The sequence below is a fragment of the Oxyura jamaicensis genome, chromosome 5 (assembly GCF_011077185.1).
Source record: "Oxyura jamaicensis isolate SHBP4307 breed ruddy duck chromosome 5, BPBGC_Ojam_1.0, whole genome shotgun sequence".
Lineage (NCBI taxonomy): Eukaryota > Metazoa > Chordata > Aves > Anseriformes > Anatidae > Oxyura > Oxyura jamaicensis.
This window is the reverse complement of record NC_048897.1, coordinates 22009267-22022592: the sequence shown is the minus strand read 5'-3', so window position 1 is coordinate 22022592 and position 13326 is coordinate 22009267. Positions and strand designations below refer to the sequence as shown.

The 13326-nt window shown below is 40.0% G+C and overlaps 1 protein-coding gene across 2 annotated transcripts in view; it reads right to left on the bottom strand.

Moving 5' to 3' along the window:
- LTK (leukocyte receptor tyrosine kinase) overlaps positions 1 to 13326 on the bottom strand; it is a 123375-nt gene that overhangs the window by 85064 nt on the left and 24985 nt on the right. Inside the window, exon 4 of one of the 2 annotated variants that reach the window (XM_035327385.1) lies at positions 12768 to 12770. In XM_035327385.1, the coding sequence (XP_035183276.1) occupies positions 12768 to 12770 (3 nt within the window). Of the gene's footprint in view, positions 1 to 8204; positions 8361 to 12767; positions 12771 to 13326 lie in introns of those variants that run through there. The other variant, XM_035327386.1, reaches the window with a different exon arrangement.

The window sequence follows — 13326 nt, the reverse complement described above, 5'->3', positions numbered from 1 at the left end:
AGAAGTGCCACAAAATGGTAATCTATATATTGAAAATATATTTAAAACATTATTACAAATAGTCACAAGCAACCCCTGAGTACTGTACAGTTTTGGATAACTGTATCCACTGACAACAAATGTGGAAGAGAGATTATTTAAAGCAAAGCTTTTTTTGCATATGTTTTCAGGTCCTAAAATAAGTGAAATAAATTATTCTCCATCAGGAAAACAAATATTTTTCCTTTCATTAATCTTCATGCACACATGAAGGCACACGAGAGGAAAAAAGATGTTTGGAAAGTAGAAAGGTAGAGGTAGAAATAAAATTAAAAAAAAAAAAAAAAAGCCCTATCAGAAACTTATTGGCATATCAAAAACGAAAATAGCATTTAGAGGGGAAGCTAAATGCTTGTGTCTAATCAGAGCAAATAAACTAGAGCTTCAGATGAGGTGAAAAGAGCTACATCTTCATAAGTCTCTTGTTTTTCTATCCTGAATAGCCAGAACACAAGTTCTTTTGAAGTAACTAAATAAAAGCCAGCATGGTTTATTCACCTCATTTTGCTTACCATTAATTCACAAGGCTATTTTTGTAAGTTTTACTGACTTTCAAATTTCTTCTTTGGGACTGCAACAGAGGAACAAACACAATCTGTCAAACTCTGGAAAAGTTTAAACTCTGCTAACAACTCGATAGACCTTAAAAGGGAAGGAGGCATCTGGGACTTGAGGAAATTTGAAAAAATAGTAATAGTTGGTATTCTGCAATGAATATACTGTTGGGGCTTATAAGAATTGGAAAGTCCAAAGTCTCATTAAAATCTAGGCTAAGCTGCTAGCCTGCATGGGGTTAAAGAAAGCTTCTTTCGGAGATTTTAAATGCTATTTGGGCTCCTGTAGTGACTGTAAACACAGAAAATTCTCCTGTTGTGAATTACAGACTTTAAAAGTGTTACTAATATAAAGAGATTTGGATTCCAGCATATATCCACTACACACCAAAATGCCATAGAGCAAACTCCAAAAACATGTTAGAGGCCACGGAAATTTCACATCAGTCATCCATTATTTAAAGTAAAAGTGGCAAAAGTGTATTAATGACTTAGAGCACAGTAGGAAAAAAAGGAAATTATAAAAAACACATACTCGGAAAAACAAAATTGCAGTTAAATATAACAACAGAAACACAAAATCCAAAAAAATCAAGACATCTATGATATTAAACATGTATAAATATAATCATCCAGGCTCCTTACATTACCTAAAACATTAGTCAAGACACCAGGTACTGCGAGACTGCCAAATGCACTATACAGGGAGGCAAATCACTTCTCTAGTTCCATTCCAGTTTAAATTCAGCTTTCCCTGTGATTGTTCAGATTCAGGCTGACAGCTCCTAACCATTTGTTTCGATAATGCTGAACCACACTGGTCGGGCTCACCCTCTCCACTGGAAGAGAGTTCTTACCTCCTGTCCTCTCTGCGTATCCACAGTTTCCTCCTGCCCCCCAAGGCCAAGAGCTACAAGGGGGAATGGAAAATTACTGCCCTGTGATGGAGGAGCAGGAAAGGGAGTTAGGCACGGTGGTGCAGAAACTTAGATGCCACTACACAAGCAGGAGGGCTGTGCAAGTGTCAAAAACCAGGTCACAGGTCTAGCAGACATTTACAGAGCACCCTTGGGATAGTTCATATCCAAAATACTGCCCATCCCCTCCCAGCACGGCACTCAGAGTTCACCCTCAGCATGTAGAAAAAGGTCCCGGTCACAGCTGCAGAGCAGTTCAAACCAGATGTGTGGAAGCAGGCACTTGTAAGGGTCCTGTGGGGAGGTAGAAGCTGGATGCAAATCTACTCAGAAGCCCAGGCAGTTCAAGGTTGTTCCTGTGCTGATGGCATCTCTGCTGTGGGAAGCAACATTTCAGTGAACTGTGAATGTGAACCAATAGTAACCTGTTTGGCTCACTTCACGTTTAGGTTCCGGTAAGACTTCAGTTAGTGGGTCAGTTCTGATTCAAGGGGTAAAAAGTTCCAGTTGGGGTTTTGTAGGACTCCTGGATGGCACAAAAACTCTTCATTATGACAATGTAGGAACTGAAATTTCTTGCCCTCAGCACTTTTATTCTGCTCTTCAAAACACTATCACATCCCTTTGTTTCACCTCCTAGATGGTTCTCACTCTACTTTATCAATCCTATGTTCTCAGTGTTTAAACATCTATCTCCATAAACACAGAGACAGTGGAGAGGTGTGGGTGCTTTAGCCCAAGAAAGTTTGTCTGTCTCTACCCTCAAACACATGCTGTACCATACTCTGGAAAAAGAAAAACCCTAAGTGAGCAACTGAAATGCAAGAATAAACACACAATTCTTGGCTGATTTGCCAAAGCTTATGGGATTTCAAATACCAATTAGCTGAAAATCTGTGATGTCTTATTAACAGACATGGCTCTTCCATTATGTAGGGCAAAAGTTGAGTGGCAAGGATACAACTGTGCTTTTTGGAAAAACTTCAGCTTTTTATTTTAATACTTTACTCTCGTTCTCAACTACCTTTATCTCTGATGAGCTGCTGTGTCAATAGGTGTCTCTTCTTCCTTTAAACTCAGTGCCATTTTCAGGGAGTTTCTTTCCCTTCTGTAAAGCCAGTTAAAAACCTTAACAAGTTTTTCACTGACAAGTGGAAGGAAACATCGTACAGAATCATGTAACATTTCACATTTTCCCAGCCAGCTTCATCTGAAGGAGCACATACAGAGAAGCAGCCTGAACCTCTCCTAAAGAAATATAATCTGACTGGTTATATATACCTGGATGAGTATCTTACTGAAATACCAAGCTCTTTATTTCTACAGTAAATATGGCAGAGTTGTCTTTTCTAGGCGAGGAAGACTGAATGGTCATCTCTGTTTCCTTTTAAGTTATTTCTGTTTGTTTTCATTATTCCTCATGGGCTCAACAATTGTGCTGGTCTCACACACACTGGAAGCAGCAGCAGCATGGAGGCACAGCAGCTCAAGGAAAGCACTTAGATACAGCATACCTCAGGAATGCAAATGCTTCGGGAACACTGCCTCTTGCTTGGGAGTTGTTGTCCTTAGGCCTCATAGAGACCTGGGCTGGCCATGATGCCATTTCCATTTGCTCTGCTATAAAGGTCCTATAGCTGGAGCTCTCCTCTTGCACATTGGGTGTAAAAAGGAAGGAAGCTTGCATCCCCCAGGCACAGCCCCTCTGACCTGCTGCTGAAATTGTTACAGTCTGAATCACTTAAGAGGCAAATAAGAGATGCTCCTGTGTGCACATAGCCCACTTGTATGATCTGCTGCCTCTCTCACACTAGATCTCAATTCTCCCTACTCTTCACTCAGAGCACTTTTGTCAGACCAGCTGCAACTCGCCTCTATCAAACACCTCAACTCACCACTTTTGCAAGCTGGCTTGCTCTTAATACCTGCCACGGGTGTCATCTTTGCGCACACGTGGGTCCTGTCCTGCTGATGGCAGGCCACATCAAAGCACAGGGTTTGTTATACTCCAGGAGAGGAGTGAAGCAGGGGAGCAATTATAATGGAATGAGAGGAAGAGGAATTGTGAGAGGAAGAACTGATGCTGAGAGACAGGAAAAGACTATAAGCTTGATCCAATTAATTAACATAATTAATGACATTATTTTCCTCCTCTGATTTAAGCATTCAGTACAGAAATCATGCTTACTTGTAAGAGTCTCAGATAAAAGTCTCCAGACACAGAAGGCAAGATGTTCCATGCTGTAACTGTGCTCACATAGAGATCTATCAATTTGCATTAACTAAGAACCCCATGGATTCCTTCCTCTCCATTTATTTCTGAAAGAGCTCACCTGCCTCTCCTCTCAGCAGCTGCTTTGCGCTTCTGCTTTCACTAAAGGTTTGCAAAAAAATCATGTTATCTTTGTTTCTTTACATTTCTGAGGAATTTGATCCAATAAGAAGCTTCAAGGTACAAACACCAATACCAGCCGCTGTATATATGTGCAGCAATGAACATCAGCCTGAGGACAACCACCTGCATACACAAATCCAGGTACAAATCAGTATGTGCTTTTACAAGATAACAAAACAGCTTTAATACAGGATTTTCCAAGTTACTGGCAAGCCTAAAGAAATTTAAAAAATAAAATAAAATAAAACTGTCATAGGTCAACCTGAAAAATTTTCAGATGTTTTATCAAACTGCAAACCCAAGCACATTTCAGGGAGCACTGAATTACAGTATTTCATGTCCAAGCCAAACATGTGGTACTAAATCATGTTTTAAGATTTTTAAATAAAGATTTAAGATTTTTATATAAAAGCCTTCTATAAACAAAAGTTTGAATAACAAAATATTAAAACAGTTTGACTCATTTGAATCTCTCAACATGAACTAACCGGTGCACACATAAATCTCCTGCATATAACAGCTCAAAACCTAGCCCATTTTATAAAGCATTTTATTGTTACCTCATCAGCATTTTTTCACTAAAATTAACACAAGATGAACATTTCTCTCTAGTCACACATCCACCATAGATGCAGTTCTACACACCAGCCCAGCCAGTGCACACCCAATCTCACTTATAAACGGGCTGAAGACATGGGCCCTCTGTATCTGTTATGGACTCTGGGGGTGGGAGAGGAATGCTTCTCAAACATCACTGAAGAGGGACATCCTTTGCTCCAACTTTGATCAAACGGACCAATTAGGAACTGTAAAACTACGTAATACTGACAGAAAGATGTACTTCTATGGCTGAAAAGACATTTTCTTCAGCTTTAAAGTAAAAGTACACACACCTCACTACCAGATTTCTACATTTACCACTTCTGTCCTTCCTCTTGATGTAGTTTACTAATTCCCAGTGCTTGCCTTCATGTCCTCCCTTACTACTGGACTCCCATACATATATCTTCCCATTTTTGACTGTATTTCAAAGGATCTTCAACATTGCAATGTTTGTGACTTAAAAAGAAGTCACAGTCTTTTTTACTTCAAGGTACCTTCCCAATGCTTGACTTTTCAGAGTTCGTTGAATTGCATATCCAGACTGGCTCAGTATATGTAGATAACCTGTAATTTGCACAATAGAGGACCATGAGCTTATCTCCCAGGTCAGATTTCAAGGATCATTTGGTGCTATTCTGGTTGGGCCTATTTAAGTGAAAATACTGAAAGCACTACTGTGTCTGTATGCTACTTTAACCCAGCAGAGTTACAAAGAAGAAAGCACAAGAAGAACAAAATAAGTGAGTTCTTCCATGAAGAAGCAGAAGAGAATGCAGCCCCTCTCCCCTCCACTCTTCGCATGCTCTTTTCTAGACAAAAGGATACACAAATCAGTAAAGGTTTGCATAAGTGAGATAGATGTGTTTGTTTATTTTAAGGTCCATGAATCCGTTCTCAGTTGGTTTATGACAAAATGAGGTATTCCTACATGTGTCTTCATGCATGTGTAGACTGATTAAACTTCAATCAGCTTACATTCGCTTTATAAAACAGGCCAGCTCAATCTTGAGATGCAGACAAACTCAGAGAGAGGGATAAAATCTTTTTGCACTTCTGAAAACAGTTTGTTGGACAAATGCAAGGGACGCATAGTAGCCAGGAATGGGGCATTCACCATTGCCATGCTGATATACCATTCTACGCCCACACCCCACAGCCGTGCTGGCCATTTTCCTCCTAAACCTGCTGTCAACCTTCCCATAACCATAACTGCTTCTCCAGCTGAAATTAAACATAAGCTATCCTATCCCATGACAGTTCTATTACAACTATTAGGAAGGGCTATAAAGAGAAACTTGACAAAATGCCTCTACTAATATTATCTCAAGAACTGTAGTTATACTCCAATAGCTAAAGTTCTGAGCAATGACATAAACATGAGTACGCTTCAGTAAGGGGGCTTGAGGTTTGCCCAGGGTGTATGTTGTGCTGTAATTTTGCAAATAGTTTGCACTCCACACCCAGAAGCAAGAGCAAAACATCTGGCGAAGCACAACTCAGTTTTTCATAGGGAAGAGGACTGGCCTCTCCCTTCCATTAAGCTCAAGTAATCAAAGGAGAAGAAGCCCATATGAAGACTCAAAGCAATGCTGGTGTTTCAAATGAAAAGGAAATTCTCCCACACATTCATCTGGTGGCTTTTTTCACCACCTTCCTAGCCATCTCCCAAGAACTGAGGCTAGGGTGCTACCTCAGCCTTAGAATGACTGTGATGTTGTCCTGACACAGAACAATGTACACTGGTACACTGAATCCTTTTCTGTTTGTTGTGTTGTTGGTTGGTCGTGTGCTGTTTTTTTTTCCCTGTTTTCTCTAACTTCCTGAATTTTCTTATAGAGTCTTGATTTTTACACCAAAATGAGTTCTGACCTCCTCCAGTGTTTTGATGTGCCTAAAATTCTCAGTGGATGGGAACTCTCGAACTACCCTTTTAGAGTACAGCTCATTAGAAACGCATATACCAGCCAGTAAAACAGAAGTGAACCTGTAAATTCCCTCATCATCAGGACCCTGGGCTTTCCAAATAAAGAATGAAATATAAAGCCACTCTGAGAATCTACTCCAGGAAAGCTTTCTCAGTGGAAACACAAGTGGTTTTTAAAATAGTTGACTGCAGAGCTGACCATAATAACCCAGCAAGACAAACCACCCCCATGTGAAGATCATGACAGCAGCTACACAGTTAAACACTCAGTATCCAAGTCTCTCCCTGGGTGATTGAGATTATTTTTGGCATAAGACTGGACAGAGATTGTAAAATGTATGCTTCTCATCTAGCTCTTTTCTTGCTCTCTCTGAAACACACCTTTAATTTTATTTTAAATCTCTGCTCTAATACAATCATGCTTCAAATTACAGACTTGGAGATACAGAGATTATAATGACTGTTCCTTACACTAACCTTACTCCCATGTTGAAAGTCACTCCACCAAAAGCACATGGATGATACTTAGCAGCTCTTGATGAGACCACATGGCACAAGAACATAGGCTGTGGGGACACATGGCTTTTTTTGGGCCTCTTTGGTGATAAAGGATACAAGACAGAAAAAGCCTGAAACCAAAAACTCTGTGCTATGCCTTGGCATTCAATTGTAAATAGAACTAAATGACAAAACCTACTTAAAAATTGATGTCCCAGCATATCTTAATGTAAACTAAAATATATACATGTTAAGAAAGAGCAAACTCTAGCTCCCCAAAACCTGTTTGTCTCATCTCTTCCTGTCTGGAAGCAATATGATTTGTTGCACTGAGAAATACAGAAGTGTCTTCTGATCCTTGTCTAAGGATCAAGATGATGTTCCTTGCTCTGCAGTGGGGTTACTATTCTAACTTCTCTTCTCTGGGAAGTTCAGCATGTCCTCTTCAGCATGTCTCTCCTAATTTTTATAATACGATTTTCACCACAGTGCACATACAGTAAGTGTGTTCCACTCCTACCTTCCATTGATGCTTGTGTGCATGCTGCCATTTTCCAACTTCTCTCCTACTACTGCAGCTTCCTTCCTAATATCTCCCTCCTTCTCTCCTACTATGATTTCATTCCTTTTGGTATGTTTTAGAACCAAAGCTGACAATGCCAAACAGAGCAGCACAAAGATTCCGTTCAAAACTCACCCTGAGCACCACTGTTTAGGTGGGATATCATAACACCATCTTTCCTAGTCTTGGTACCTTCTTTCCTGTTACCCATTTCCCTTATCCATCTCCTTGGACAAAGTACCTCCTCCAAAATACACCTTTTCCTGTAAGCAACCTTCATGACTCCTAGAGCATTACTTTCTCCCATCTCTTCAGCATAGTCCCAAAGAAAGCAATCCTGTAATCACAGAGCCAAAATGGTACAGGGGCTATTAATTTCATGTTGAACCTTAATACAATGACAGAGCCTGATTCCAGCATAAGAGCCTCAGTCAGCTCAAGCCCTTCTAAAACTACAGATCACCTATTCATTTCAGAGAACAAAATTTACTTAGAATCAATAACCATCAAAATTTATCTTCCCACATCACCCACTTTAGGGATGTTTGATACTGGTCTTTTCCTCCCCAGCTCCTATCTCTGTTTTGAAATCTAATGCTTTCCCGATTTCAAAGGTAAAAGAGAATGGGCAAAGGATTAAGTCAGAGTCCCCCGGGCATCAGAGGGAGTTTGTACCACAGGGAGATGGGAGCAGAAGGAGCAGAGTACTTACCCACTGCGGCGACCCACAGCCCAGCCAGGCTCATGGCTGAGCGGGGCCGGGTGCGCGGCTCTTTCTGCCGGCTCCGCAGGAGCTCTGAGGTTGGGCTCGGGCTCGGGCTGCTTCGGAGGAGAATTCCCACCTCCTGTTCAGGAAGGCTCTCATGGGTCCTAGAGCCGTCGCTTTCTTCCACCCGCCCTTTCCCTCCTCCTCCTCCCTTTTTGCATACCGTTCTTGCACGATCAGCAAATCCGTACGGCAGTTGCTTCAGACATGAACACATCCATCTATAAATTTTTTAGGCATTAGTATTCACTAGGAGAAGCCGAATTCAGCATCTTCCTGGACTGTTCCCCCTTCTTAATCTTCCCTTGCATCTGCCTCGATGATGCCCAGAGACGCCTGGACCAAACTCAGTTGTACTTAAGATCACAAAAACCCTCCCTGGGCGTGAAAGGCCGTCCACTGGCTGCTCTGAAAGAGAAATTGAACCCCTTTACACGAGGGGAATAGCCATACCCGCACCTCTCTTTCCCTAACTTCACTCATAACCACTTGCTTCTGAGCAAGGCAGCCTCAGTCGGTGAGAGATGCAACAGGGACCTGCAACGCAGCAGGTGTAGGTGCCTCAAAGCTTTGTGCATTCCCTCTTTAATCACTTTACTTGCTAAACTCCTTTTTCCTCTGGTCCATCAGCATTTCAATGACATTAGTTCGCCTTCAATCTGTTCACACGTTAGTTTTTCCTTCGCAGCGAGTTTATTTTAAAACAGCTATTCTTTTTATAATCAGAATATATTATTTCTGATTTAATTCTCTGCATGGACACCCTTGATCTGGATGAGGAGCGCCTTAGTCCAATTTATCGTGTATGTGGAACAAAATAATTCAGATTGGGAACTTGTGAATTTAACAAGGAGTACCTGAGTCTGAATAAAAGACCATTCACACTGTAGGCACTAAAGAAATTTGGAGCTGACATGAATTTAAACCCCTGATAGACCAGTATGTCTGGCACTTTCAAGGTAGAGACCTGCCTTCCACTTTTAATTATGATTCATATATTAAATTACAAATTTAGTGAATTTACTTAACCTCCTGTGAATCTTCCACTGATAACTGTGAGCACCATGCATCATTCAAGGTAGAATTTGCTTTTGTACTGTAATAATATATTTGGGTCTCTAAAATTGCTCTTTGTTCAGCAATGCATTGTTATCTCCAACAGATTTAGAGAGGCATATTTCTGAACATGGCCTGGGTGATTTGGAGGAAAACATCATTCTGAGGCTCTCCCCTGCTGCCACACCAATTACCAAAGTATAGTAACAAGGCAGACAAACATTATTGGTTGTTTATTAACTAAGTTGGCATGAACTGTCACCCAAGCAAAGCAATAGAGCAAGAATAGTGTATGTTCCTAAGACAAATAAAATAAAATAAAACATTAAAAATAAGGCTGCCAGCTTTCTATCTTTTCATAAATAACTTTCTTGGCTGAGGCTCTGGAACTGCAAAGCAGGTAATTTTTTACTCCACTTGGTACAAAAGTAGAGGCAACTCAGGAATTTCTACTTTCCTAAACTCTTCTATGAACAGAAAGGTAAAAAAAAATCTGTATCTGCAAGGAACTGCTAGGAGCAGAGACAGACAAAATAGCATTGTTTCTGACAATACTCAGTTTTAAAGCAATTCATATTTTCCATGGTTTTCAGTTAGTTTGGCCAACACACATGAATTCTGAGGCTCAATTCACAAATGTGAGGTATTCTGTAAAAGTGAAATAGATGCATGTGATGCTTTTAAGCAGAGAGTAAAACCAGAGAAGGTGACTAATCTAAGAGCAGCTGGCTCATTAGCCAATTTTGAGGGTTTGAGTCCTGTCTCACAAAAGTAAACCTTGGTCTACTGGAATTCTGCAGTTAATCCTTGGCAAAGTTAGTCACATCTGTCAAGCAAAGGAAGTAAACCCAATCCAGAGAAAAGCTGGTATTAAAGGGAATCAAAGATTTTAAATTTAAGAACAGGGCATGGAAAAAATGCTACACAAGAAAGAAAACAAAAGAAGCTATGCACAGTGCAAAGACAATGAAAGTCAGACCAATGCCCAACATTTAGAAACAGGTGTGTGAACTACAGGTAAAAGCACTTGCCAACAGCTTGCAAGGCGTCAAAAGCACGTACAGCAAGATGCAAAAGCCACCACCAAAAAGGGAATGACAGCAACACCACTAATTCTAAGGAAATCTCTGTAGAAGTACTTAAGAGCAATGGACAATGCTGCATCAGCAGAGAACTGAAGTGTCAGTCTGAAAGCAACTGTGATGATTACATGCTTTTAGATTGGGCACTGATGCACAAGCTAGAGCACTGCCAGAATCTGGATACTAGCAACTGAGAAAACGTACAAATCTTAAATGATGACTGTCTCTGGCTCAGCAAACCAGGAACAACCTACTGGAGCTCAGGAGACGGAACCTGATATGCTTATCCTATTCTGACGTTCTTCTGAAGACATCTATTATCATCCACTGTTGCAAACACAATGCAAAGAGCAGCACTGAACTCTGATCTAACCCTGTAAGGGTGTTACTATGTTTTTAAGGTTTATAATAACAGAGTTATCTTCTTTAACAATGCTAAATTCACTGAAACTGGGGGAGATGCCTTTGCACGAACACCAGATGAAGCTAGGCCACTGTCCACATAAAAATGTGTCAGGTCCTTAGAGACTCCAAAAGTACGCACTCCCTTGCCAATTATGGGTCCAAAACAACTAAAAATAGTAAAAAGATCTCAAAACCATTCAGAACTGGGTTGCAAGTTCCCCATGGTGGGGACAAGACAAGTTCTGACAAGATTACTACCAAGAAAATTCCACAGAACTGAACAGAGATGATGAACAGAGAGGTAGAAGCACTTGACCACAGAGCAAGCAGAACTCCAGCAATGGCATCTAGTCACTGCCAAAATAAAATAAATAAATAAATAAATAAAAAGGATGGAGTTTTCACTTACATATGCACAAAGTCAAATTTTAAAGAGTGGAAAGTATTCCCCATGTATCACTGGACAGGTGATTGATAACAAATGTATTTCTGCTTGGGATGAAAAGCAGAACAAATGCTAATATAGCTTCAACATCTTCTTTGGGAGATACCATTCTCATTTGGACTGTATTTGATACCAAAGGCACTTCAAAGAAAGATACAGCACATTTCAGAAAGTATATATGGTACAAAAGTCTGTATTGTGACATTTTGATCAAGGAAAAATATGAGAACAATGCAGAGACTTCAGAAATCTTGCATGGAAAACAAGCTGTAGGGCAAAAGCTAAACAAATACCATGCAAATTCCTTATGATGGAAATAAAATCCTGCAAAACAAAGCCAATGTGGCAATATGATCTAGACAGGCCACACTAAGATAAAGGAGTACAGACTCATGTGAAATATGAGGTATGGAAAGAAATGTGTGATCAGTCAACCTGCCTCAGTATCCCAACTGCTATCCTACAAAACTGTCTAACAGACATAGGCTTTAGCTGTTACAGAAACATCTGGAAAACTTAAAGCATTAATCAAAGATGGCCCAACCTAGAGATACAATATCTAAGAGCATAATTAAGTTGTCTTCGGATGATTCTACTGAGAATAGTGGTAATTATTTCAGAGTTGTATAGTCAGACTTGGAGAGCAGTCATGTAAAAGAAATTGGGTGTTAGCGTACATAAATAAGGAAAGAAGCTTTGGCTTTACTCCACAGCCATTAAAACTTCACATCTTCATGCATGGAAGAGCTGTGTGAGCTGAAACCGATCATAAAACTCTTTACAGCCTAAGGGACCTGGCAATTCTCACTCCAACCTTTCCCACAAACAAAAAGACTAAAAAAAAATATTTTAGTTTCAAATATATGATTGCAATGTTGCATAAAAACTAAGTGAGATGTGATGATAGTTACACACATGCTCTCTGGAATACTTGATAAAAAACCAATGAAGCAAAAATATCCAGAACTAGATTTTATGTTATACATACAAGCTCTTCGAAAACAAACCAACAAACAAAAAAATTATCTATCTAAATGTGAACTTTGATTTCTGGTGATATTGCTGAGGGCAAAACCCTGCTAAAGTAGCTGTGGCCACTGCCACAGATAATGCTAGTTGCTTCAAATGGTAACAACTAATAGAGTGGCTTTACCCCTTGACATAATAATAGGTCATAATTAAATTTAATTGTTAAATAGGATTTTTTTTTACCGCACCAGAAATCTCTGACATTAGAGAAAAAACATTTAAAAGGACACATCATAATATAAATATATCATAATCTAAAAATATTTAAAAGCACAGAATAATTTAGGGATTTAAAATCTAAGAGGAAGACCAATGATATTTTACATCAGCTTCAAATAGTCAGCAAGTCTGAGGAAACTGTTAGAGGTTGTTCCACATGCCAGAAGTATAGGTAAAGATGTGGGTGGCAAAAACAGGGAGGGGAAAAAAAAAAAAAAAGATACCCCCAGAGCAAAGCACACAGAGTTTTGCCACTGCTGGCTGGGAGAAAACCAACTTATTTGTGTCCCAGACTATCAAAAGCATTCCCACATAGAATAAAATATACCTAAATAGTCATTAGTGCACGTCAGTCCCATCCTTGCTGTATTTTACAGTACCTGCATTAGTAATGTCTGACAACAATATACCTTTAATGAACATGAGGTGCAGCAATTTGCAGTGAAGTACGTATGAGGCATGTCACTACAGCTCCCCATTATTTCCAGTACAACAGGTCGGTAGAAAGCAGCATCAAAATAATAAAGCACCTACTAATGAAAAATGACAGAATCCATATTCAGCACTGCTAAATCGGAGCATGGCACCCGCAAAGCATGTTTTGTCATGCACTGACATTTCATTCAATGGAAAACTGAAAAAAAAAGTGCCTGTGCTGCTAGAAATGGATGTCAAGAGCCCTTGGGGACTTGCAGGTACCAAAGGAGACAGATGAGGAAAAACAGGAATCCAAAAATGACTTGGAGTACCTGGAGCTCCTGGCATTTGCTCAAGACATAAAGCTTGTAACCATGAAGGCAAAATAGCAGAAAGTCAGCCGAGACAGTTCCAC